This window comes from Rutilus rutilus, assembly GCF_951802725.1.
Source record: "Rutilus rutilus genome assembly, chromosome: 20".
NCBI lineage: Eukaryota > Metazoa > Chordata > Actinopteri > Cypriniformes > Leuciscidae > Rutilus > Rutilus rutilus.
In genome coordinates this window covers 8,216,093-8,243,198 of record NC_140225.1, presented here as the reverse complement: position 1 = coordinate 8,243,198, position 27,106 = coordinate 8,216,093, and the positions used below count along the sequence as shown (strand labels likewise).

The 27,106-nt window shown below is 38.7% G+C and overlaps 1 protein-coding gene across 1 annotated transcript in view; it reads left to right on the top strand.

Annotated features, from left to right (window-relative positions):
- sema4ga (sema domain, immunoglobulin domain (Ig), transmembrane domain (TM) and short cytoplasmic domain, (semaphorin) 4Ga) overlaps positions 1 to 24,599 on the top strand; it is a 37,171-nt gene extending 12,572 nt beyond the window's left edge. Inside the window, exons 3-15 of the mRNA XM_084390994.1 lie at positions 7,097 to 7,245; positions 8,975 to 9,037; positions 9,112 to 9,210; positions 9,322 to 9,415; positions 9,519 to 9,632; positions 10,204 to 10,358; positions 13,514 to 13,689; positions 15,857 to 16,004; positions 17,411 to 17,633; positions 17,898 to 18,013; positions 18,189 to 18,343; positions 18,913 to 18,974; positions 19,531 to 24,599. Of these exons, the coding sequence (XP_084247120.1) occupies positions 7,097 to 7,245; positions 8,975 to 9,037; positions 9,112 to 9,210; positions 9,322 to 9,415; positions 9,519 to 9,632; positions 10,204 to 10,358; positions 13,514 to 13,689; positions 15,857 to 16,004; positions 17,411 to 17,633; positions 17,898 to 18,013; positions 18,189 to 18,343; positions 18,913 to 18,974; positions 19,531 to 20,444 (2,468 nt within the window). The 3' untranslated portion in view covers positions 20,445 to 24,599. The remainder of the gene's footprint in view (positions 1 to 7,096; positions 7,246 to 8,974; positions 9,038 to 9,111; positions 9,211 to 9,321; positions 9,416 to 9,518; positions 9,633 to 10,203; positions 10,359 to 13,513; positions 13,690 to 15,856; positions 16,005 to 17,410; positions 17,634 to 17,897; positions 18,014 to 18,188; positions 18,344 to 18,912; positions 18,975 to 19,530) is intronic.
- Positions 24,600 to 27,106: the final 2,507 nt, after the last annotated feature.

Below are 27,106 nucleotides of genomic sequence, written 5' to 3'. Positions count from 1 at the left end.
GAGAGAGAGAGAGAGAGAGAGAGAGAGAGAGAGAGAGAGAGAGAGAGAGAGAGAGAGATAGTGACAGGCTACCTGAGGGAGGACAGTGTAAATTATATTTACACTGTATGTATTGTAGCCTACTCCTCAAAGACACACTGAGCACACTCATTATGCTTCTGTCAAATATCAAAGCTCACACTGCTGTGAAACTGCATGATATGACTGGTTGAAACATGACGGTGAACGCCGTGTTCCTCGCTGGTTCTCGGGAGACCTTCATTTGTTTATTTAGCAAATACACACGTCTCTGTCTCACAGCACATGCACAAGGCCTCTGGGACGACAGTCTGAATCATGTTGTGGATGTCATATTGATTTGTTAATTAGTTAACCTTTACAGTTCAGGAGACAGAGGGAGGTGTGTGTGTGTGTGTGTGTGTGTGTGTGTGTGTGTGTGCAGAGCGCAGACTGGATGGGAGTGTCTTAAGTAAATGTACTACTGTAATGTCAGTTGTTAAGGTCTGATGTTATTCATTGCATATTCACCACATGGCTATCTGCATGTTGACATCCCCTTCTAACTGACAGGTTCGGTTAGGCCCTTAATTCCAGTGAAGACAGATTTTAATGTTACAGCTTACAGTGATATTTTAGAGAATTTTGGACTTTCCACCTTTGTGGCCAGAGTTTGGTGAGGGCCTGTTTCTCTTTTCATTATAACAAGATCTACTGGAAAAGAAGAGTGATTTTTAGAGTGGATCAACCCTCTATTAATACTGATGGTTGATCAGAACGTTCAGAAGAGCTAGCATTAATGAATACTCGCTGAATAAAAGTATTCATTTCTTTTATCTTTTTTTTTTTTTTAATCTTACTGACCCCAAACTTTTGAACACTAGCGTATATCGTGAGTTTCTTGTTTGCAATGTTGTGTACTGCAGTGGATGACATATAAAATATGCTACAGTCAGATGGCGTTTCTTATAGTGGGTGAGTCATTTTGGCCGGCCGCTGCCTCACCTTACCTGTCACAATGGTTGGATTATACTTCATCCAGAGAACAAGAAATGCTAGTATTGTTCTCTGTTGCTTCATTGTTACACCACAGTGGATCTTATACCAGACTGAAATACATCTGGTAAAAGCAGGAGAGTGTATCAGTTGTCATAGGTCTGAGATATTGTTTTTAGAGTCATCACTATATGTTTGAATAGCAATTAAATGCCTGTTTATTCCCGGAATATTTAGATAGAACATTCTTAAAAATATCTGCTATGGTGGTTGCATTGAACAATAATGTCAGAGGGTTATCCCATGGTATTGAATGATTTCATATACCTGTGTATATAAATGTAGGGGAGTTGTTGCACCACATCAAACAGACTCTTTTATGTTTTTAGAGTCGTTAGTCTGTTTTATGTATTTAGTCTATTCATTTGGTACATTTTAAGGTGTCATTGTTATAGTGTAATATATAGGCTATTTATATATTATAAAAAATATATATTTAAGTACTGAGTAATTGTAATTAACACATACTTTAGGGTTAGGATAGGATTAGGGTTTGGTTGAGGGTAAGTTGCGTGTAATTATGCATAATTTACTGTTATTACTAGTAAGTACATGTAACAAACTGTATGTAACAAGTACTTATAAAGTCTTACGCAGCATTCGTTGTACTTGGCATTCAGTTACACAATTTAGCGATAAATTGTAGATTTTTGAACAGTTTACGACCCAAAACATTACCATTGTATTTCTATATAAAACAATAGTATTAGCATGGTATCATATCCAAAAAGATAAGGTAAAAAACTGATTCATAAGCAGTGTTAGGTAAGTTACTCTAAAAAGGTAATTAATTACTAGCTACTTATTACATCTTCAACAGTGCAATTAGATTGCTGTACTAATTACTCTCTCTAAAAAGTATTGCATTACTAATTACTTTCTAAATCCAATATCAACCCCCCACCAGCTGAACAATGCTTGAAACCGCTCTTTTAATTCTTTCAAATAAGTAATATAAAATTGCATAAAGTATTATTGGACTGTATTTAAAGGGAGAAGGTTACATTAAAATGTTTACATTTTGATGTTAAATCCACTAATGTTTTAAATAGAATTGTTCTATACAGTATGTATTTCAATTACATCAGCCTGTAACTGTAATTAAATTAGAGAAAGGTTAAGAGTAATCCCTTACTTTACTTTTTCAAGGGAAACACTGTTTATAAATTGAGCTACACTGATAATCCCAAACTTTATGTTGATAGAACTTTATGGAGGTTGAAGCCAAAACCCATTTCCACTGAATAAACTCATTGTCTGTCTGTTTAATAATTTGCCAATGTTTCAATGATCTACATCAGTTCCTTGTAAGATCTCATGACCATGTTGAACAGACAACCATTTGTACAGCTTTAAAATCTCGAGACGCTCTATTCAAGCATTTAGGAAAACAAGTAATTCCGGTTTGGGGAAATAATAGCGTTCTTCCACTCTGCACTACCATGTGCCTGAAAATGACAAGCACTTGTGTGGTTTGTGTCTGCGTAATAGCAGGCCTGTAGACTGCTGTCAGTCAGGTTGCTGGTCTGGTTAGTAAAGGCGTTGCTTTATGCTGGGCCGGTGCCATTTTTACACATCTCTTGACATTTGTTTGAAGTTCAAAGCTGCTCTGCTCACCCCAGCGCGGGAATATTGTGGAGGTCTCTGTGCTGTGCTCACGTAAACCTTGGTTGTGTTTGAATAACCTTGGCTTGTAATTCGTGTACCATTTTGAACTTCTGTTTGTGTAGAATCTGGTGCCTAGTGGCAAAGTACAACCTAAATGTGATGTGTCTGTCAGTATGACAACGTTCAATATGTGTAATGCGTTTTGTGACCAGACATATTTTACATTGCTACACTAATAATTTGTGAAACTCTCAGCTCAGTTGGGCTCCGTGGGTTTGAGGTTGCCATTATGCTTCTCCAGGCTAACACTGCCCACTGAAGAGTAATATCCTGGAGGAGTGTGGAAAACACATTTTGTAATCTGATAGTGAATGTCTGAGTGAATCAATCTGTTCTATTAACATTGTTGGCTCTGTTATGGGGGGGTGGAGGTGAAGATATTAAAAGGAGAGATGACAGCAATTGGAAAAGACCACAGAGTGGATCATTCTTCTATTTAACTTTGAGCCAGTGGATTAGACTCATAGCTTTTCTTAAGGTTCAAGAAATTGGTTTGATGAATTAAATCTTCCAGTCTAATGACCTCTTTGCCCACTAATTATTATTTTATAATTCTATGACTGTTCGGCAGAAGCAGAGTTTTGAAGCAAGGCCATAAGCACCATTGAAGGGAACAGTATTCAGAGTAATGGTTATGTTTTTTCAATTGTTGTCATTCACCCCAAGAGGTCAAATTTCATCTGGTTAACATTGTCAAAATCCCTGTAAGGTAAGTAATTTGATGGCTATATTCATAATGCTATTTATGAATCAAAGTACAGCCCTTGAATAAGGAAAACCTGAAATCTATAGATTGTGAAATTAATCTGAGGGAGCATTGAGCCAAGGTGGAGCTGTTGGGTCGGTGGACTGAGGTGGAGTCCGGGGCTCTGTGGTTGGAGGCAGAGAAAGTGGATCCACACGAGGCGAGGCTGGGGACTGGAAGACACAAGACGGATCCGCCGCACTGCAGGGGACCAACTGTGGATGAGCCTGAGGGACTGACAGGGACCAGCGGAGGAAGGGCTGATGAATTGGCTGGATTTGGTAGAGGAGGTTTGAGAGGGAGGCTGGGTGGGCACACTGGAAACTGGAGACACAGGAAACTCTGGGCTGGGCGGGACCAGCGGTAATGGGAGGTACAAGGGTATTACTTCCTCAAATAAATCCAAAAAAATTACCTCTAGGCTGGGTGGGGCTTCCATTCAAGTCCACAAGCTCCACTAGTACTCCCTCAGGGACAGGCGTTGTTGCAGTCCTTATCTGGTCAGACGTGTCGATGGGCACAGGCTCCGGGCGGTGGAGTTCTGCTGTAGCTGACTGGCCTCTGGGGCTGGAGAGGGACTTGAGTCCTCCGCCGGGCCTATGGTGAATGCCGAAGTAATGCTCACCAGTACCCACTCCACACATGCGGCCAAGTTGTCACTGGGACCGCTCCCTGGAAGGCATGCCCTGGACCACTCGAGAGGTAAAACACGCAGAGCAAGCGGTCCGGATAGTGCGTTTGACACGCCAACTCCAAAAAGTCCCTGGTATGTGGTTCCAGGGAGTGGTCTTTCTGCTCCAGGCATAAAAGCTGGACAGCGGGGAGGTCCGTGGTGACAAGAGGTAGAAAAGAAAAGACACTGCAAAAATGATCACTGTGTGGTCCTGTCTTCTGTTACGTCAAAGGCAAGGAAAACTTAGGAAACCGAATAGTACAACCACATAAAACACTGACATGACAGGACAAAGGAGTGAACAAAACAGGGACTAAACAAGGGAACTAATGAGATAATTAATGAACACCAGGTGAATAAAATGAAGCTGACACAGACTTGGAAACTAGGTCACACAGGAAAGCAGGGATAACCAAAACACAATGAAACATAGCAGACATGTTACATTTGATAACAATATTTTTGTTTCTCAACCCATGCAATTTTTTTGGGGGCGATTTCAGATAATGCTGATGTGCATTCAAAAGTAAAAGAATGGCTCTCCTAACTATAAAGGCCTGTTGTCACCCACAAAGAACGTTAACTATATATAAACAGTAACTATATTAGCATCCACATAATGGATAATAATGTTCTGTTTATTATAAGCGCATTCTGCAGTGCCACTTTAAATGCTCAAACGTGTCAAAATCAGGTGGAATCTGATTGGCTGTCAATGTTTTTATCATTCATCAGCTGAAAAAATATAGTTCTGAAAGTGATTCCTATAAAATCATTCCTCTGAGTAATTATGGATGTGGTGTGGACTTCCCTATTCTCACAGAATCAGAGTGATTATTAATATTATAGAATAGTTATCGTCCTTGGTGTGAAGGTGTTTGTCAAGAATTGAGTTGCTGATGGTTTGAATGTATTTGATAAAGACGTTTTGGTCGTAAATAATATAATTTGTTTGATGTTAATACACGTAAAATCTCAGAGTAGGTTATCATTTCTACCACAATCAACCTACACAGCCAGACACAAAAATAGAAGAGTGAATGAATGGGACAGCTTAAGCATTAGAGAGAAGTTTAATTAAGTGTATTGAGCATGTGTGTGTGAGCAGGAAGCATTGAGGAAATGCAGACGATTCTGCATGTTAGCGAAATACAGCAGTGCTATGTCAGCAGGGAGTCACAAGGCACAGCCACTTTAAACGCTCAAACATGTCAAAATCAGGTGGAATCTGATTGGCTGTCAATGTTTTTATCATTTATCAGCTGAAAAAATATAGTTCTGAAAGTGATTCCTATAAATCATTCCTCTGAGTAATTATGGATGTGATGTGGACTTCCCTATTCTCACAGAATCAGAGTGATTATTAATATTATAGAATAGTTATAATCGTCCTTGGTGTGAAGGTGTTTGTCAAGAATTGAGTTGCTGATGGTTTGAATGTATTTAATAAAGACGTTTTGGTTGTAAATAATATAATTTGTTTGTTTGATGTTAATACACATAAAAAATCTCAGAGTAGGTTATCATTTCTACCACAATCAACCTACACAGTCAGACACAAAAATAGAAGAGTGAATGAATGGGACAGCTTAAGCGTTAGAGAGAAGTTTAATTAAGTGTATTGAGCATGTGTGTGTGAGCAGGAAGCATTGAGGAAATGCAGACGATTCTGCATGTTAGCGAAATACAGCAGTGCTATGTCAGCAGGGAGTCACAAGGCACAGCCACTTTAAATGCTCAAACGTGTCAAAATCAGGTGGAATCTGATTGGCTGTCAATGTTTTTATCATTTATCAGCTGAAAAAATATAGTTCTGAAAGTGATTCCTATAAATCATTCCTCTGAGTAATTATGGATGTGATGTGGACTTCCCTATTCTCACAGAATCAGAGTGATTATTAATATTATAGAATAGTTATAATCGTCCTTGGTGTGAAGGTGTTTGTCAAGAATTGAGTTGCTGATGGTTTGAATGTATTTAATAAAGACGTTTTGGTCGTAAATAATATAATTTGTTTGTTTGATGTTAATACAGGTAAAATCTCAGAGTAGGTTATCATTTCTACCACAATCAACCTACACAGTCAGACACAAAAATAGAAGAGTGAATGAATGGGACAGCTTAAGCATTAGAGAGAAGTTTAATTAAGTGTATTGAGCATGTGTGTGTGAGCAGGAATCATTGAGGAAATGCAGACGATTCTGCATGTTAGCGAAATACAGCAGTGCTATGTCAGCAGGGAGTCACAGGGCACCTTAATTAGCCTCTCTTTTTCTGTGCATCTCTACTTCCGTCTGTCTCTCTTACGCTGTGCCTGTGGCCGGCTCCCATCTTTCTCTCCATAGCTGTATTTGTCAGCTCTGCTGTCATTGTAATGCCCTGGGTCGTCAGCCAAATCTGGCTGTGCTGCATAACCTGTCCTGTCCCTGCATGCAGTTCTGCTGCCTACACACGAATGAGATGTGTGTCCTGTGTGTTGATGCTCTACAGCGCATGGTGTTATTTTTGCAGTGCACATACCGAACACCATGTGTCGTGAAAACATCATCACAGTAGTGCGATACACAACAAGCAGTTGTGCAAACAAGGAACCAGGAATGTGTGTGTGTGTGTGTGTGTGTTACCTCACCTTTATGTTAAAAGGGCGTTCTACCTCCTACACTTATGGAACGAATGATTGTCTTTTACTAATATTGGTATCTTAACTGGTGTTATACATGTTCATTTGTGAATGATGGGGACACACACAGTATCCACAGCATGCATCCCTCAAGATTAATTAAAGATTTGGAAAAGCAAAGCTGAAGTTGAATGTCAATAAGTCAAACATGGTCTCACTGACACAGGAAACAGCTCATCTTCTCAACACAAAGCACCCGTAGATCTTACTGAAGTGTTTACAGATCCCTTTTATGGATAAAATATTTCTTTAACTGGTATGTCCTGTGTGTTTCAGGGCTGTTGGGCTGCAGGCGCTTCAGAGGCTTGACGCTGAATTACAGTTTATTGCTGCTGGAGGAGGAGACAGGCATGTTGTACGTGGGAGCTAGAGGGGCTTTATATGCCCTGCAGGCTAGTGACATCTCCAGCAGCTCTCCGCAGACCGTATGTACCCACAAACACATCAGCACTTCATTACAGAGCTTGCCAGCCAAAACTGTATTGATATTCCTGAAATATCCTATTTTTATTCTTCTTCCCCTCTAAAATATTCTGTAATTAATTCATCAAAAACTGATTAAGATGCAGACTGCATTCAAACATTATGCGAATAATTTCAGTGTTGCCATCTATTTTTGGTTTATGCAAACTTTATACTTTTTGAGAAATTTAGAAATTTGAAAATCTCCTGGGAATGTACATTGCTAGTGGCCTTTCAAAGATGATATGGAACAAAATGCACTTCTTGAGCTGTATTTTAAAAGTATGTTAAGTTGATGCTTTGTCAAAGACAACCTTCTCAACCAGGCCTCAAGATGACTTAAATGATTTACACAAATTCAAGACAAAACAACCATTAAAATAAGCTAAAACAACTAAAAATCAAGATGCTTCTTATTTTAATTCAACCCCTCAAAAAAAAAAAAGAAGAAAAGCTGGATATGTCTTGATCTTCTAGACATGGAAATGAAATTTATTAATGAAATGAAAATGATTCAAATCAAACTCCATAGACCTTTTGGGTGCAATTCTGAGGGGAAAATGCAGAACATTGAGTTTATATCTCACAATTCAGATTTTTTATTTATTATATCTTACAGTTCTGAGAAGAAAAATAAGAATTGCAAGATATAAACTCAATATTCTGCTTTTCCCCTCAGAATTGCGAGTTTATATCCCACAATTCTAAGTATTTCCTTCTCAGAATTGATATATAAACTCGCAACTGCAAGAAAAAGTCAGAATTATGAAATAAAAATGTTATAGGTTTAAATATGTCATGCTGTAACTATAGGGCTAATACATTATGTACTGCATATGTGAATATAATGTAGATTAAGTGAAGTGAAGTATGGTAACCCATACTTGGAATTTGTCCTCTGCATTTAACCCAACCAAGTTAGTGCACATACATTGGGAGCAGTGAGTAGTGAACACTTCTCACTGCTCTGAGAATCAAACCCGCGAGTCAGCGACCTTCGGGTTACAAGTCTAACCAATAGGCCCAAACTGCACAAACTATTCTGTACTGTGTTTAAAAAAAATCCTTAATCAGCTCCTTGACATCACGGCCACTATGACATCACTGTGATATTTGCAATGCATGCTGATTTGGGATTGGTCTTCTTTCTTTTTTATCTGCATACCGAATTGTTTTTTTGTTTTTTTCTTACATAATATTGGTGCATGAGCACTATAAAGGAGAACGGAAGTCAAATTATGTGTTGCAGTATCCTACACTTAAAGGGATAGTTACTTACCCTCATGTTGTTCCTAACCTGTATAACCTTCTTTCTTTTTTTGGAACACAAAAGAAGATATTTTGAAGAATGTTGATGACCAAACAGTTTTGGTGACCATGGACTTCCACTGCATTTTTTGTCCATACAATGGAAATCAATGGGAACCAAAACGGTTTAGTTACTAACATTCTCATTTTTAGGTGGACTATCTCTTTAAAACTTACAAATGGTTGTAATTTTTTATAATTTATAAATTCTTTTCCTCCTGAGAATACCTTAGATTTTTTTTCACTGTGTACCACTTCCAACTAATGCACAGAAGGTTAGTACAATTTGGCACTGCAATCTAGAGCAGGAAGTTGTTTTGCCAGGAAAACAGTTTTACAAGTCTTGACATTTCAAGAATTCTTGTTAATCTTTTACTTGGACAGATTGACTGGGAGGCATCAGACGAGCAGAAGCAACAATGCTTGAACAAAGGGAAAGATAACAAGGTTAGTCAAGATCTCCATCCATTGTGTTCTCATCTCTAATACACATACTGATGTAGACTTCCTCATCCTAACAGACGGAGTGTTACAACCACATACGATTCCTGCAGAGGTTCAACAGCACACACTTGTACACTTGTGGTACACATGCTTTCAGCCCTCTTTGTGCATACATAGTAAGTAACTGTAATGGCTGCATTTTAAGTCTCTTAACACCCAGAACTCTTACTTTAAGATGAGAACCTTCACATTTAGGATTGTCTTAATAATTTTGTTGCGTTTTTCAGGATGCGAGGGAGTTTAAAATCTCGTCAGCCTTCGAGGAGGGTCGAGAGAAATGTCCATATGACCCTACCAAAGGCTACACTGGCCTGCTAATTGGTATGGAATCAATTAATAAGCAAAATACATTTCGTCCTTGGATATCTTAAAGATATTAAGCTAAACATTCTTGAGCTATATTTTGGCCCTCTGTTTCCCTTAGATCAGCAGATGTACACAGCATCTCAGTATGAGTTCCGGAGCTTTCCAGATATCCGACGCAACTCTCCGAATCCCACATTGAAAACAGAAGAGGCTCCAACTCAATGGCTACAGGGTGGGTCTACTGCAGCACATTTTATTAGTAAAATATTTCATCCCTCACTATCAACATTACTGTATGTTTGGATCTCTCAAGTCATAGTAGGTTAATAATATTTGGACATTTAACAGTACAGTGGCGTCCACAAGTCTGAGTCCACCATTTAAACTGGGAAATAATCAAAGTTGTAGAATGATTTAAAAAATGTAAAACAAAGAAAATTGGGAAAATATTTAAAATTCTGAATTATATTAGGTCACTAATCAAATGGTTCTCCACTGTATGTTTACAAGTCAAAAATGAAATGCAAATATAATATAATCATATATTATATAGATGTAGCAAGGTTAGCTGTTGTGGGAAGAAGGAGGCGGGAACCGGCGAACGTTTCACAACTTTTAATAAAATGAATAAACAAATACAAAACGAAAGTAAAGGTGTAGTGTAGTTACTTTAGTATAATAATAAAAAAAGATTTACTTTTAACTAAGCATTTTAATGTGCAGCATTGCAGTATATTTTTATTTCACTTGTCAGGATTGTGGCGTGATGTACTAACAGCAATCTACTGTCATGTCCCACACAGAAGCTGATTTTGTGGGCTCAGCGCTGGTGAATGAGAGCGTGAGCAGCTCAGTGGGAGACGACGATAAGATATACTTCTTCTTCACAGAGAAGAGCCAAGAGCTCAGTCCATACTTCAGTCACAGCAGAGTAGCACGGGTCGCACGTGTGTGCAAGGTACGAGACTACAGACGATCTCTTCACTCCACCCGTCACTGTACCTTTTCTTTTTCATGTGACTCTAAATTAAATCATTTAATTGAATTCTTAAAATTAGTAGGTGTAAATCCAGAGTGTGGTAAATATGCTTTGCATAGTAAAGTGGAACAAATGGTTGAGGGTTTAATCTCTTCCACACGGGATGGAACAAATGTTTTATTCTCTCCACAAAATAATAATACAGATGGCAAGACATGGTTCTCGCATTTAATTTGTTCAGAGACATCCGTTGCCCTGCCCTGAAAAATAACACACATACACAAAAGTTATTCACCAATCACCATTGTAAGGGTTCTGTCTTAAAAATGCTCCTTTATTTGTAGTGTGGTTTTCTACAGGTTTTCTAACAGGGTTTTACAGCAGTGTGGTTGCCAGGCATTTCTCTCTTTCTCTCGGTGGCTCCCTTCCCACGAGACTTGCCTCTCTGTCTCGCTTCTCAACCCATCAGTCTAGCTCTACACATTCAGATCAAAGTGCCAATTGAACATGTCTGCAATTTCACATTTTTTCAAGACTGCTACTCGACAGTGTTTATTTACCATCCGATCTAGCTGTCTAACATCTAGCTGTTAGCATGCGAGATGTAAATTGTGAGTGTATTTGAGTTCAGCTGGCATTACTGCGAAATTAGACATTACCACAGAATTAAGTTGCATTTTTCTTTATGGGGATGCATGTGGATTCAACTTTTCTTTAAAATGGGTTAAATAATTTTTACGATAATATAGGCTACTACATATCATATAGAGACACTAAATATACAACAAAAGTCTATAATTTGATACTTTAATGAAATAATCAATTTGTTTTTCAGTTCTTAAATCAGTCGTGCAGTTTTTATTTTACAATTGCCCCTGACCTCCCAGCTGTGATACATTTTTGTAAAGTAGCCACCAGCAAACTGCTAACAGCTGTCATTCATATCAACTTTTACCCAAATAACCTGCACTGTCATTTAAATGTTTGAGGATTGTTTTTGAAAAAAGTCCCATATGCTCATCAAGGCTACATTTATTTGATGAAAAAAAAAACAGTAACATTTGAAATATAATTCATTATTAAGATTGAAAACAGTTCATATTTTTGCGGAAATATGTTTTCAGGATTTTTTGATGTACAGAAAGTTCAAAAGAACAGCATTTATTTAAAAAAAAAAATCTTTTTTTAACATCATAAATGTCACATACTGTCACTTTTGACCAATTTAATGTGTCCTTGCTAATTTATTTCAAAATGAATAAATGAAATCGTATTGACTGTGTACATAATAGTAGCTTAGATAACATAGACTGAATTACACTGTATTCAAGTGGATTGTGAATCGGGGCTGGTGAAGTGTGTTAAGCAGGCTGAGGATTGAGGGTAAAAGCAGTTCTCTGTGGCAGTTCACACAGCAGGGTCACATTAATGAGTAGATTATTGTTCATTATCCACATACTAGTGGGGCTGAGTGCTGTTAATACACACTAACTGACATTGAGCTGGGAGGAAAGCCATAATTAAGGATAGTAACTCAGTTGTTGTGAGTAACTGTCTGTAAAAAGTCTCAATAAAAGCTTTCAGTTTCTTCATACTGGTGTAGGCTAGGCACATCCTTATTTTGAGTTCCTGGGTCAACATATTCCTGTTTGAAAATCTAGTCCTAACCCAATCCATAACTTATCCCTAAAATCAGAGGGAAATTATAGCCTAGGTGAATAACACCTGATTGTGAGCCTAAACTCTCTGGGACCCTGAGTCCCTCCTTCGGATGAGACGTTAAACCGAGGTCCTGACTCTCTGTGGTCATTAAAAATCCCAGGATGTCCTTCGAAAAAGAGTAGGGGTGTAACCCCGGCATCCTGGCCAAATTTGCCCCTTGGCCTCTGTACATATACTGATTGGCTTCATCACTGTCTCCTCTCCACCAGTAAGCTGGTGTGTGGTGGGCGTTCTGGCGCAATATTGCTGCCATCGCATCATCCAAGTGGATGCTGCACATTGGTGGTGGTTGAGGAGATTCCCCCATCTATGTAAAGCGCTTTAAGGTCTCAGAAAAAGCGCTATATAAATGTAACAAATTATTATTATTATTATAAACTTTACATAAATTGTGAACTTTTCCCTCAAACCTGATTTGGTTGAATGGACTGTTCCAGGATCAGCTAAGATGTTGATCCAGGAATATGTTGTACTTGGCGAAATCAGGTTATGCATAGGTTAGAAATCACTAGAAATCATATTATTTTTTAAATCTCCAAAAAGATCTGCAGTGGATTATTGTAAAGTGCCAATGTTTTGTGCTCTGGTTTCATATCACCATACATCTGCTTCTGAATATCACCAGTTGAGAAGATGGCATCATGAATCAACAGTCAAAAGCCTTTTTTTTCCCACAGTGAATTAAAGGTCATTACATTATAATGTCAGTGTTATTACTGAAAACTTAGTACTGGAGAAAACAAGAATTGCTAAGAGGCTTTGGGTCCCGTCAAAGTCATTCCTCCATGAAGATTTATTTTCCTCTTTGGAGGCAGCATGGAAAATTCACTTTATCCCCCTGACATGATGGGGGATTCCTTTACATGCAAAAACCCCCATCCAATTTAGTGCGTTTCCTTTTCCCACAGTCACACTGATAATAATGTTTGCTTCCAACAGCCATGCCAATAACCAGTGATCCATGTTAAAAATAAGTTATAGGCTTTCTTCAGCTGTTTTCACAACACACTTGAGTTTTTCTAATAGTGTTAAATGAAAAAAGTTTTTTTTATGTCACTAAGTGCACCTAATGAAAATGATTTTTATTGTGTTTACGTTTACTTTTACTGTTTACTTTTATTTGCAAGTGGCTTCATATGCTTAATGAATACATGTTAAATGTAGACCCTCTTTCAAAAGTTTAGGGATGGAAAGAAGTCACCAAGCCTGCATTTATTTGATAAAAAAACATTTAAACAGTAATATTTAAAATGACTGTTTTCTATTTTAATATATTTTATAATGTAAGTTATTCCTGGCAAAGTAGAATTTTCAGTGTCCAACTTTTGAATGGTAGTGTTGGCATACCTTCTGGAATCTGCTGTTGCGTCTTATGATTTTCTTTCAGCTGCTTTCTGTTCTTCATCTTGTAGAGAGACAGAGGAGGTCTTCTCACGCTACAGAAGAAGTGGACCTCCTTCCTGAAGGCACGTCTGGCGTGTTCTTTACCGGACTATGAATTTCACTTCAACGTGTTGCGGAGTGTGTTTTTTCTGGAGGGCTCCAGCTCTCAGGACTCTGTTTTCTATGGCATATTTGGCTTGGAATGGTAAGATCACTTTTGTACAATCCTTCAATATCCGTTTTTCGCATAATGGGCTATTTATTTACTTGCAATTGTGTTTTGATGTCCATTACATTTGTTATCTGACATGATGATCGCCACTTCTTCTGGTTCTACTTCTCAGAAAGACTGGATCTTAGTGATCTGCAGTGGGTTCAAGCACTTAAACTCTTAAATGAAAGCAAACCACCTTTCTTAAATGATCCTGGCAGTTGAGCATGGGAGCTTAAAGTGTTGTGTTGCCATACATGGCATGCAAATAACACCTCAGTTGATAATGATTAAAGGATTCTGCGAGGTAGCATCATGTCATTTTGCTGTGACTGTTGAGTTTGTTGAAATAGATTTTGTCTATTAGTAAGTTCACCTGTCAGCCTTATTCTGGCCGTAAACATCAAGTGAGGCGACAGTACTTACAGTCCACCAGGATCATCAGAATGAAAATCGCTGACACTTCCTCTGGCTGTCTGCAGCACAAAGCATGTTTTATTCATAAGCAGGTCACAATCTCTCAGGAGATCAGAAAATTTGCTCTGGACACGTATAGCCAAGTCTTTGACTAAAGTCATTGCTAAAACTGTAAAATCCTAAAAGTTGTTCTTTGAAGCTTGAGGGCCACATTTCTATTTTTGTCAGCATGAGAGTAAATAATTTTATTTTTATTCAATTGTTTCCTTTCACACATATTTTCAGCACTTATCTGGTTATAGCACATAGGTCACACGCGCGTTACGTCTGCCGTTGTGACTGACGTGACAGTTTTGACGCCCTGCTGAAACCAGAGGGGAGGTTCTGATGAGCTGCCAGGCAATCAATCTGTGGGTTGCGGCTGCCTGAGGCGCAAACCGCAAACATACGAGTAGCAGTGATGAATGACACGACTGGATGAACCATAATGTCTGCTACGCTAGAAAATAATTAGGAAGCAGAAGAAGAGCGAGCAAAACAAGGACAGATAAATAAAATGAGAGTGAGTGCGTCAGCTGAGCTTTGACGACCTGACCACACTGACCTCTGGCAGCGTAAGGTTGAACGACTGCTGTGTCACCATGTCATCAGCTTGGGTGTAAAGTTTACATTGACGTGGGTGTTTGTTTTCCTGAGTATTAGGCAAGTTTGAATCAGACATGGAATCTCCAGTAAAAGACCTTTTCTCTTAAAGGGATAGTTCACCCATAAATGAAAAATTTTCATTGTTTACATCATGGGTTCCCAATCCTGTTCCTGGAGATCTACCTAGCTGCAGAGTTCAGATCCAACCACCTGTCTGTAATTATCAAGTAATCTTACTTAGCTGGTTCAGTTGTGTTTGATCAGGGTGGGATCTGAACTTTGCAGGAAGGTAGATCTCCAGGAACAGGATTGGGCATCCCTGAATTACATCATTTGATCATGTTGATGATTTTTTTGTGGACTCAGGCTCCATAAAGGTAGATTTTAGGTGCTACATACAGTATAGACATTAAATCTTACAAATCATATATCAAATAAACCCATTGATCTCTCAAGACAATCTTGAAATTTCGCTAAAAATCGCAAAGTAACGTTACCCTGATGATACATTCAAATCAGCATAATTTGCAATGACTAGGCATATTTCAATGCATAATGTCACATGAACTTTCCACTATATCCGACATTCGCGTAATAAGTGCCCCTTCCTCTTTTTCTCAATAGGTTTGCACTGATCATTTGAGGAGCTTTGTCTATGTTCCTGTCTCGCCCCCTTCACCCACTCACTGTCATCCCTCACCTCTCTCACACGCTTTTTAATAAATTTGTAATCTATTTTTCTTGTTTCCATGGTTACACAGTAGGCTTATGAGGGCTCTATGCTGACATGCCAAGACCTTGAGAAACAATGAGCGCAGCACAAGCTGAGAGGCTCTTCGGTTAATAAACCCAAGTGTACCAACTAGAAACTGGATCAGCTACAAAGCGCTCACACCTAGGCTGATTCACCACTTTCATGAATGCACCTTCTATTCACTAATTTTCTTTGTGCTCCCTTGAAATATATCCTAAAGAAATGGCTGAGTGTGGGTGTTCATAGTCCCAGCGTTGGTTCAGGGTTTTACCTGACATCATGTAGTGTTGGATTTCTCTCCTTTGTACTGCTTTGAAAGAATACTCACCAGAGCTTCTTTTTCAGGAAAAATGTAAAAGCATCTGCTATATGCCAGTACTCCATTTCGGATATCCAATGGGCCTTTGAGGGGCCTTACATGGAGAGCAAAGAAGACTCCAGCTCTAAATGGGCACAGTACACAGGGAAAGTGCCAGAACCTCGACCCGGCTCGGTAAGGCCTATACAGGATTACAGCTATACTGATCCCCTGTTTCATCTTACACTGGCCTGATTATCCTCATCCCTGAAACTCTGCCTGCCTGCTGACTCTGATGGGGAAGCACAAGTCAGCACTTCACAGGTGGAGCTACTAAAGCTCTCTTACCGCTGTGCATGGTACAGGTAGAGCCTTGATCTAGTTTCATCCAGAAATCAGACGCTGATGAGCAATTTTATAGAGTGCACATGGAGAAAAGGGGTTTATTTCATCAAAGCTTTTGCCATGGAGATTAGCAGCAGGCAGAAAATCATTGCTGATTGGCTGCATTATGAATTTTGAATGTGTGATATTTCTAATGAGTGAGTCTGAATGCGAGTGAGGGTTGATATTGCACCTTTAATTGATGTTTGGAAGTTTTCAGAAATGTAAAGGAAAGAACAATTTTGGTTTTCCCTGGCCTATTTTAGGTTTTTGAAAAAGAAGCCTTTCCTAAGATTTTCTTTGTGAACGCTTAGCCATTTCTGTCAGATAATTAAAATGACTGTTAAATTGTAAATTTTCCGTCAAGAGATTGAGAATAGCTGAATGTCCTACATTCTCGATGGGTTCTTGGAAATTAGTTGGTAATCCCACTGAGCAAGAAGAAGGGATAATTTCAGACCCTGCATTGTTGGTGTCTGCTAGCTTTTCAAGGCTGTGAAAATATGGCTGCGTACAGTAATGGCCAAAAGTGATGTCTGGTAGGGATATTTGTTTTTTACTCTTTTCCCACCCGCGTTTTTGAAAAAAGTTGCCAGTCATCGCCAGCATAATTATATTATTATCAACATTTGAATGTGGGAGTTTAATAAAAAAGCAACATTTTGAGCAGAAAGGCTGAGAAAATCACATTTTTGTCAAAGGCTATGTCTGGATCGGATTCAGAATGATTATCAAAACATAAATGGAGTTAATTTGAGTCCATCGACAGTCCTATAGCTCATCCTGGGTCGACATTTCATTCAGTAACGTTAGACATCAGTTTTGATTTATATGTGGTTTAATGTTGATGGTTGCATTATATTACATATGCATATGCTTACATAGGCTATTGCTTGTTTCCGCTGCTTCTTCGCCTGCGTTTTGATCAGGTGATCAGTCTTTCGGAAGATGCATAATAGCGCCCCCTACCGTATAACAGTGAAAACTCGGAAAGCTGGAAAAAATATTTGTTTATATTTTAAATATAAGGGCATTATTGCATTATCACAAATAAAACAATTGACCTGACTCCAAGCACAACTATGCAAATGCTTACTAAATCATTAACAAATTTGTAATAATATTTTAATAAAGGGTGTAATATTTAAACTTTTGGCCACTACTGTGCATTGTTGGAAGGTGACTTTACCTCGCTTGTGCTTTCCATTTCTCTTCAGTGCATCACAGATCAACTTAGAGCAAGAGGCATCAACTCATCCACCAACCTGCCAGATGACGTACTTCATTTTGTCCGTCGCCATCCGCTCATGTACAGGCAGATCCTTCCTCAAGGACAGCGCCCCCTGCTGTTTAGGAGGAATGTGGACTACACTAAAATTGCCGTACACAAAGTGACTGCTCTAGATGGTCAGATATACCACGTACTCTTCATTGGGACAGGTACTGCAGTGACCTCCCTTTAGCTCTTATCTATCAAAAACCTGGCAGTTTATTTGAGGTTTTTTGATCTGCAGGGTTGTGCAGGTCCAAATAAAACATAATCTGTACTGGTAATTTACAGAATATATTGAGTGAAGCCAAAAAAAAAATGTATGAAGAACTTTGCTTTCTATTACAATTTTTATTAAAGTATTAAATCATTTATCTGAAATAAAAGTGGTTTGACACTGGAATGTCTTTAATCTGGTTTCGATGTTCCTCCAGATGAAGGTTGGCTACAGCGGGCTGTGATGGTTAATGGTCAGCTACACATCATTGAGGAGCTGCAGCTGTTCGAGGAGCCCCAGCCAGTGGACAGTATAGTCATCTCTGAGAAACAGGTGAGAAAGAAGTGTCTACATTCTGGAATTTGTAAATACATTATTACAACAGGTTGTTCCCATTATAAAGTTTGCAAGTCCATTATATCCTGTTTAAATTTATATGGGTGTAATTTGATTTTATGCACAGCCCACAATGTGAATCTTACTACCCACTTGAACCTTTCTTTGTCAGATGAGTGTGTATGTGGGTTCGCCCAGCTCAGTGGTGCAGTTGCCCTTGTCCACATGCAGCAGATACTCCTCGTGCTTCGACTGCGTGATGGCACGCGATCCCTTCTGTGGCTGGGATGGACTGGAGTGTGTGGACATTACATCACACAACAGCAGGTACGAATGCATGGTCACAAATACTAGTACCTCTGCTGTCCTTATTAACTATTTAATTAACTGAATGAAACTGTGCAAGTACTCTGTTAATAAGGACAGCTTTATTTTTTTAAAAATGTTTTCATGAAAAGTTCATGAACTTTGATCAATGAAACATTAGTAACGCACAATATGTACCATATTAGTTGTCAGACAATTTATTATTTATTATTTTCTGCATCAGAATATTTCATTTTATTTTATATTTAAATATTTCATTGAGCATGCTCCTTTCCCATATTTTTACATTTAGATTACCTTTGCTGTCATCTAATGCTCATTTACCTGAAGTAAATCAAGTACTTTGTACTTTTTTTTCAAGTACTTTTTTTCATGCTGTACATTATATTGATGTGATACCTAGATTCACTTGTAGCATTAAAAATCTCTGTTTATAGTTTTTAATGTTTTTTTTTTCCGTTTAGATAATCACACATTTATCAGTGACCGGCCATTATATGAAAATAATTAGTATCGGTCAGAATTCTAATGCCGGTGTGTCCCAAATAATAACCTCTCACTATCTACAGAGCTAATCTGACCCAGGATATTCTCAATGGAAACCAGGGCTGTGAGGAATCCACAGCAGACGGTATGAAAAACATTTGTTGTATTAGTCAGTGTTACGGTGGTGATTCAGTGTTATTTTAGTATTATTTATATACTATTATGGTATTTATTAATATTTTGAATGAGCATTAATTTTTATATTCTCAATTTTCATTTTCATTTCTATTGTCTTTGTTACTGATTTTTGTTTTCTTAATTTTTCTTAAATTATTTAACTTTTTGTTTAGTACTTCAACTTATTTCAGAAACATTTGTAATTTTTTTTAATAATTTTTCAATATTTATGTTTTATTTCAGGTTTATTTCAGTTAATGAAAACTATTTTAATAGTTTTAGTCAACAATAACAACACTGTGATCATATCAGTATAGTCAGTTTGTCTCCTTATTCCTCAGTTAGCAAATGGTATATGTCAGATAAGTCGGGATGGGATGAAGTGGATATTAGCCAATATCTAAGGTTACAGGTTATTCCTAATTAGAAGAGTCCAATGAATTGCCATTACTGCAGTGATATAATCAAGCCAAGTAACCCTGAGTGACTAATATCCCTGTAACTGATGTTTGTGTGTGTCATAGACCAAGTGTTACACCGCTCTCGCTCTGTGATGGCGGGCGATGACGTGCTGCTTCAGTGTGAGCTCAGCTCCAATCTGGCAACCCCTGAGTGGACGCTGGATGGAAAGAAACTGCAGGGTTACGGGCTGGACTCTGGCTACCGCGTCGGCACTGACGGTCTCCTGGTCATCGAGGCACGGTCTTACCAGAGCGGCCACTACTGCTGCTTCGCCCTGGAAAACAGTGTCCATGTTCCTGTGGTGATCTACAGCTTAACAGTTCGCCAGGAGCTTCCTGCACCTCCTCCTGTGGAGCCAACGCAGCCACACTTGACCACAGCGATCTACTGGACCTTTCAGACTTCCCAAAGCGACTCCCCGGAGGACTTCAATCCAACCCCAATGTCTCCTCGCTTTGAGTTCCTGTCCATGAGGAACATGGAGGCCATGTACCTATCCCTAATCACAATCCTAGGAGGCCTTTGTTTTGTTCTAACAGTCGTCCTGCTGTACGTGGGATTCTGTTTGCAAGGGCGGAGAGGTAAATACTCTTTGCGGGCCGCTTCTCATGCTGAAAAGAAGCGAGGTGCTCACATGGAGCTCAAGACCATCTCCAGCCACTGCAACGGGAAAGCCGACGCTCACGACGGCCTGCTGCAGATTGTTCCCGGAGAAGCAGCAACGTCACCCAACAAAGAGCTTCCTCCCGCTCCACCTCTCCCACCGCCTTCAGAATCAGAGTACGTCAATGGACTCTCTGCCACCTTACCCAGCGTCTTACGCAAGATGAATGGCAACAGCTATGTGTTACTGAGACAGACGGATGGAGATACCACATCTCCGCTCTATTACTCCTTCACGGAGGAGCTCAACAGGATCCTGGAGAAGAGGAAGCACACGCAACTGTGTAGTAAACCTGACGAGAGCTCGGTGTGAACCGCACCTACCCTGTGGAGATGTTTTCGAACTGCTGGTGTCCTCTAAAAATGTTCAAGGGATGTATCATTGTCTAATACCCCTTTTTTTACTTCAACGGGATGCTAATAAGTAGCCACAGCAGCAGCTTTGATTGGAAGATAAACAAAACATTGGTGTTCTTCTAAAAGGACAAACTGCCTCTCCGTTTACATTTCAAAAGTAGAGCTTTTGACTTTCAGCAGACTGAGGAATGCCCACCGGTTACAAAATAGCAAAGAACGAACACATGGAAATTCTACCTCAGCAAGTTATATCACACAGCTCTCGGCTTATTTCAGCGTGCTTGTGTTCAAATCGGGGTAGGAGTTGGGGATGTATAGTTAGGGACACGCAGCAAGGGAATCTTCAAAGCAAAAGAGTCCATCTTGGGGAATCATATAAATGATTCCGTTACAACTGGTTAGAAGAGACGTTTACAAGGAAGAATTGTAAAAAAGCTACGAGATGAACTCAAATGGAGGTTTTGCGCCTGGACGGGGCAAGTCGTGTGGAAACTCTAGTGCTGTAAAGCACTGAATGTGTCTGATATGTGCTTTATTTGAATATTTTCTAATTTATGCCAACACTGACCATATCAGTAACCGCTTGTAATAATAATCATGATTAAGAAGAGCAGGGATAACAGACTTTGAATACAATGAGAAATGCACTTGATGGTACTAATTGTGTAAAAAAGGCTTTTATTAATAGTTTCACAGGGGTGGGAACCAGGGAAGATGACAGTATTAACCACTGAGATGCACTTTATGTACCGGTAGCATTTGTTTTCCCTGAGGTGCTGCTTATTCTGACAGATCTGGAGAGGATGGAATGGATTACAAGGACGGGAAGATTGCGAATTATGTGAAAGTGACAATACGATAAAACTGTGTTGCTCTCTGAATTGAAAATGCTGCGAGAGGGAAGACTACAGTATGTGGACAGAATGAGTACCTGTATGACCCTGAAAAATGGACCACTAAACATGCTAAATCTGGATTTGTCTGAATCGGATCTGTACGTCTCTAATAAGTCAACATGCACAAGAACTGACATGATTCCTTATTGGATTCCTTGATCAGAATTCCAGTCATTAGCTGCGAGGTTTCCATGGCAACCACAGAGTAGAGGTAAAGCTGATGCTGACCTTTTTAGATTATCCTTTTGACATGACCAATTATTTCAGCACCTCTTACAGTCAGGTCTTAACAGCTTAACAGCTTGAAATTGGGCCTCTGCTGCCAGTAAATAAACTAAATTCAGTTCTAGTCGGGTCATGATGAACAATGAGTATTGTAACATGGTTATATTGGGGTGGTTTGATTATCCTTTCTCTTCCAGTAAGTCCATTAAACTGTTGTGTAAATGTTCGTCCTGGAACTGGTCCAGCTTCAGCTGCCCACACTTGCGTGCAAGAGCGTTTTGGCGTATCTCCCGCCACTTAAGGAGAGCGTAGCACCTGGTTCTGTCTGTTTAGATCAGAATATGCAGATTGCAGCGGAGCCGAATGGAGAACATTAAGGCCACATGTTCAGAACAGAGCTAAGATGAGCACTGCTGATAGTGTAGTTTGCTTTCTTCCTTAATCTTTGTGTTTAGACTCATTGTTTTTTGTCTTATTGAATGATTCTGTCTTTTTTAGTAGAACTTATTTTTTTTTGTCACTTTATTTTTTTATTCCAAAGTGCTTTGATGAAGGCATAGTGCACCTAAAAATGTAAAATAATGTCATAATTTAATGATTTACTTACCTTCATGTCGTTACAAACCTGTACAGTATGTTGTTACTTTTTCATTGGGCTTAGTCATTTTGAAGTATATTCCCTCAGTTCTTTCCATACAGCGAAAGTTCATAGTGACCAAAAATGATGCAAAAAAAATACAACACACATTTAAAATCTTCCAAAGCCAGATTCAAAATGGATCACGATGCTAAAATCTCTTGAATATTCTCATTTTAAAGCAATGAGAAATGCACTTGATTAATAGTTAGTGCGAATAAAGCACATAAGACACGTGGACCACTTTTATGATCCCTTTATGGAGCTTTGTCATTTTTGGAGCCATTCCTGCCATTAATCTTTCATTTTTTTACTCCATCATCTCTCCATCTCTGAATCCCCCACAATTTCCATTTGACAAAAGGCATTCATGTCCGTGCATACACCTCCATCATAGTCTCTAATGAGAGCAGGATAGATCTGCATCCACGTCTGACCTCGACTCTCCCAGAGGGTCACAAGCTGTGATTAGATGCTTGTCTTCATGCAGCTCATACGGTCCGTGCTTGCAATGTTTACATCCCGTGAGACTTATATTCCGTCGAGAGAGGCACTCCTGCAGAATCTTCTAACATGCCAGGGCAGGTTTGTGGATGAGAAATATCTCGACTGCTGCCCGCATTCAAAGTGAATTTAAAGTGCACTAGAGAGAGTACGAGATTGACAGAGAAAGATCAAAAGAGAGACTGGAGATTGCATTGAAATAGATTGGGAAATGGTCATTAAGCCTTTTATCCTCATTTAGGGCAACTACACAAAGCACTCAGCAGTGCTCATATCTGCTTCCAGATTCAAAAATGTCACGTTAATGTTGCTAAAATGCCATTGGTTCTCCTGGGTGAAGTAACTGAACAAGACATGGTACTTTTGAATTCTAGGCATGAGCAATTTCGGTCTGTTCATCGCATATTGCATGGCTTCAGAAAAGTTGATATAGCACATAAAGTCATAAAAGAGTCATAAGAGTCATAAAAACACTTTTTTTTTTGTCTTTTTTCATTAAATACAGCTTTTTTTAATGGCAAGCTACATAGTGATTTCAATTTTAGCAAATGATAGCAGCATACATGTTTGGAATGACACAAAGGAGACTAAATAATAACCGAATTCTTGGGTAAAATATCCCTTCAAACAAAACAGAACCTGGCCTTTGGCCATTGTGGGTTTATTTTTTGACAGATGTCAAGAGAGTCGGATCAGCTTCTGTTTGATGCACAGTCCCAAGAAGTGAAATGAATGGATCAAGACAATATGACATTGTCAAAATATGAGATTTTCAGTCCTTACAAAACAATAGATCTCTTTGCCGTGTAATCCATAAAATATAATGGAGTCACCGCTGAGGTAAATGGGAGAATTGTTATCGATCAAGTGTGTTACATTGCTTTGTTGTTGTACTATTAAGCCATTTGCTATTTTCAATACGAACTACATAATTACTTAATAAATAATTAAAGAGGTTTATGCCCTGTATAGATGACCAGAAAAGACATATATTGAGTTTATTGGTCCCTTCAGTCATGCATACTTTATTCCAGTACATACAGTATAATTAAAAAATGTGTCAGTGGAAATATTTATTTTATAGCTTTGTACAGTTTTGTGTATATTTATTTAATTAGTGTTTCAAACTGGGATTTTCTAAATTGTGGTTAATGGTGCATGCAATGCATATTTGCAAACATTATTTACAATTTTCGAAAAAATAATGATAGATATAATAACATAGATGATGCTGATCATAATAAAAATAATAATAAAAGGAAAGGTAATACCCAAAGCATGATAAAATTCCTATTATTACAGTATTTTCCAAAATTGTAAAAAATTGTTTCCAGTTGTACATGTGCTACAATGTTACACAACATTCCAACCAAGATTGTATGCTTCCTTGTGTAAGATTTCTTGTGTTCTGAAAATATAGTTAAATCTCCTGCAGAGCAGACCATGTCTCGAGTCACTTCAGTCCACAGTTGTATGCCTCTTCAGTCGTGGGTAGGTTTGTGTGGGCTGCCTCTGGAACTGCATTTAATGAAGCTGTTTAGACCTACGCCTGTCACCATGGTGAAAAGACCATAGAATTATTATGAATTTGCTTAATGTTTCATTCTTGCCCCGTGTTTGTTCAGACAGTCAAAGCCCAAGGTATGAATTTAATGTGTATATTCTCCCTTTGGCAAAGTGTTATGTTTTTTGTGTTTAATTAACAGTAACACTACAGGGACATGCTTGCAGGGGAGGAGGCTGAGAAGTGTGAATCCATTATGTTCAACATTGGAAACTTGTAAGTCTGACATTTGTTTTGTTTACATTTTACCTGGTCAATTCTTTTAATAAACAGTATTGAAGCTTCTGTTTGTGTCTTTTTGGATTGGTATTACATTAAATAAATGCAGCTTGGGCACTTTGGGAAGTCTGAAATGCAGTCTGCTTTCATGAGTCAAGCATATTCAAAATGAGGTTAGCATACCTCACCTGTGTTGACATGTAAATGCCACTTGATACATCAAACACAGCTGGAACAGGTTGTTCTGTGGTCAAGTGGTATTCACTATGACAATATTTTCTGTTTGAGAGGTGCTTCATTGTAGATCTGGTAATACCAGACTCTGCTACTTCGCTTTGCTTCGTAGAGAGAGTCTGGAGTTCCGTAATAGAAAAACGTTTTCTTTACCGCCTGGGGGCGCTAGTCTGAAGCTTAAAATCATTGGTTACCCGTAAGCCAATCACATAACGTTTGGTTATGGCGTGTGTTATGCGCATGCTCAGCCGCATCTAACTTCCACTGTAAACACATGTATGATGCGAAAACAAAACCATCGAGCGAAATACCGGAGTGAACATGGCTGTGAACGACTTTTGCAGATTATGTGAAGTAAATCTACGCATCCACGGTACAATCAGCGTCTACATCACGGCTCTCAGCCCGCCCTCTGTTCGTTGATTGGCCGGCTGTTTTCAGGCCGGAGGAAAACGGAAAGCTATGACGCGGTCTCAGACTGAGTACAGAAGCGAAATGAAATTGAGCGGAAGTACGAAGTCTGACGTAGTCAGGCTAGCTTCATTGATGAGGGTAGCCACAACTCACCAGTTCATCCATTAAAAAAGGAGTAGGCTACACTCAGAAATAAAGTTATAAAAACTGTCACTAGGGAGTTACCTTTTCAAAAGGTACACTTTTTTATAGGGTAGGCTACATATTGGTACCTAAAAGGTACATATTAGTACCTAAAAGGAACAGAAGTGTACCTTTTCAAAAGGTACTGCCCCAGTGACATCTTTTGAACCTTTTTTTCTGAGAGTGTATTTATTGTATTATTAATAATGACTAGTGTGCTATAATCTAATCTGGTCTATACACATCCTGCATAAACGGGTATTAATCTGTCACCATCACATACCATATATTCATATTAGTTGTACCCAGAGTTGAGGAGGGAACAGTCACTGTGATTTTGCCCAGTGAGACATGTTCCCCTGGAACAACTTTCTAGTCTGAAAATGTAGTCCTAACTTATCCCTAAAATCAGAGATATGTGATTTATTCATATATTTTATATATTTGATCAAAATATGTGAATAATACTGATGTAGAAGCACCTAACCTTGGTTGCAAGTCTAAACATACACTATAAACTTGTCCTTCAAATCTGATTGGTTGACTGAAATGTTGTTCCAGGATCAACAAAGATGTTGATCCAGGAACATGTTGTTCTTGGTGAAATGACGTTCACCATAGGGACAACTGTAAGCTCTGAAAGAGCAATCATATGAATCTCTAAAGACATACGGCAGCATCATAGTAAACCATGACGTCACATGATAAAAGAAGGGTGCAGGGTTATGCTGGTCCTTATGTTGGGTATCGCCCGGTGGAATGATAAAGGACAAAAGAAAGGTAGATAAGCAGTGTTTGTACGTGAGGAGTGTAGTTTTTTTATTGCTGGAGTCTCTATGGAAAATGTCTCATTAAGGACAGAATCCTCAAGCATCCCTGTTTTTTTTCCCTCGTCATCACGATGTTGCCCATCACAGTTCCGGTATGACATCATCAGAACCGTGTCTCTTCGCGGAAGATCTTTGTTTGTGTGTATGATGGAGGGATTTCTGCTTCTGTTTTGACTCCTTTACACATTTTATAAGCTCTTCACAAGTTATCAGCTGATCAAAATACCATCATATATAGGCTACGCACATAATGAGTGCATTCCCAGATAAGATGTCTGTTAAAAGCATCTGCTGTGTACAAATATCTGAGAAATGTCTTTAAGATGTCAGTTTTTACATTCTAAATCATAAACATCTTAAAAACATTTTCTAAATGTCTATTTAACATCTTACCGGAAACGTCCTACATATTGCAGATAAGCAAACAGTAAACACGCACGTCAAATAGACATCTCTGAGATGTATGTGTGATAGCCCAGCACACAGAATTGTTTTGGAAGTTCTGTCACGAAATATAAATAATAAAAGCTGACCAATCAGATTTTGAACATATCCCGACCCTATGCCTTTAGCTTCAATGCTAAAATACCAATGTGAACGCACATGAAAAACGGTAAATGTGACCACATTTTATCAAGGCTCAAATTCTCAAACCGGAAATTTGATTATAGATTACGAGAGCAAATTAATAAAAAAAATAAGAATCGTAATTTTAACTTTAAATACTTAAAGTAGGCCTATTTATAAGTTGGACAATAGGCCTTCATTAATACTTGCATTATACAATACCATCTTAATAAATAACACTAAAATTGACTTAATCTCTGACAACCTTAGTGAGTCACTGCAGATTCTGGACTAAAAACACCAGATAGACCTGCATTTCTTCCCAGTCACATTCATATATAATCT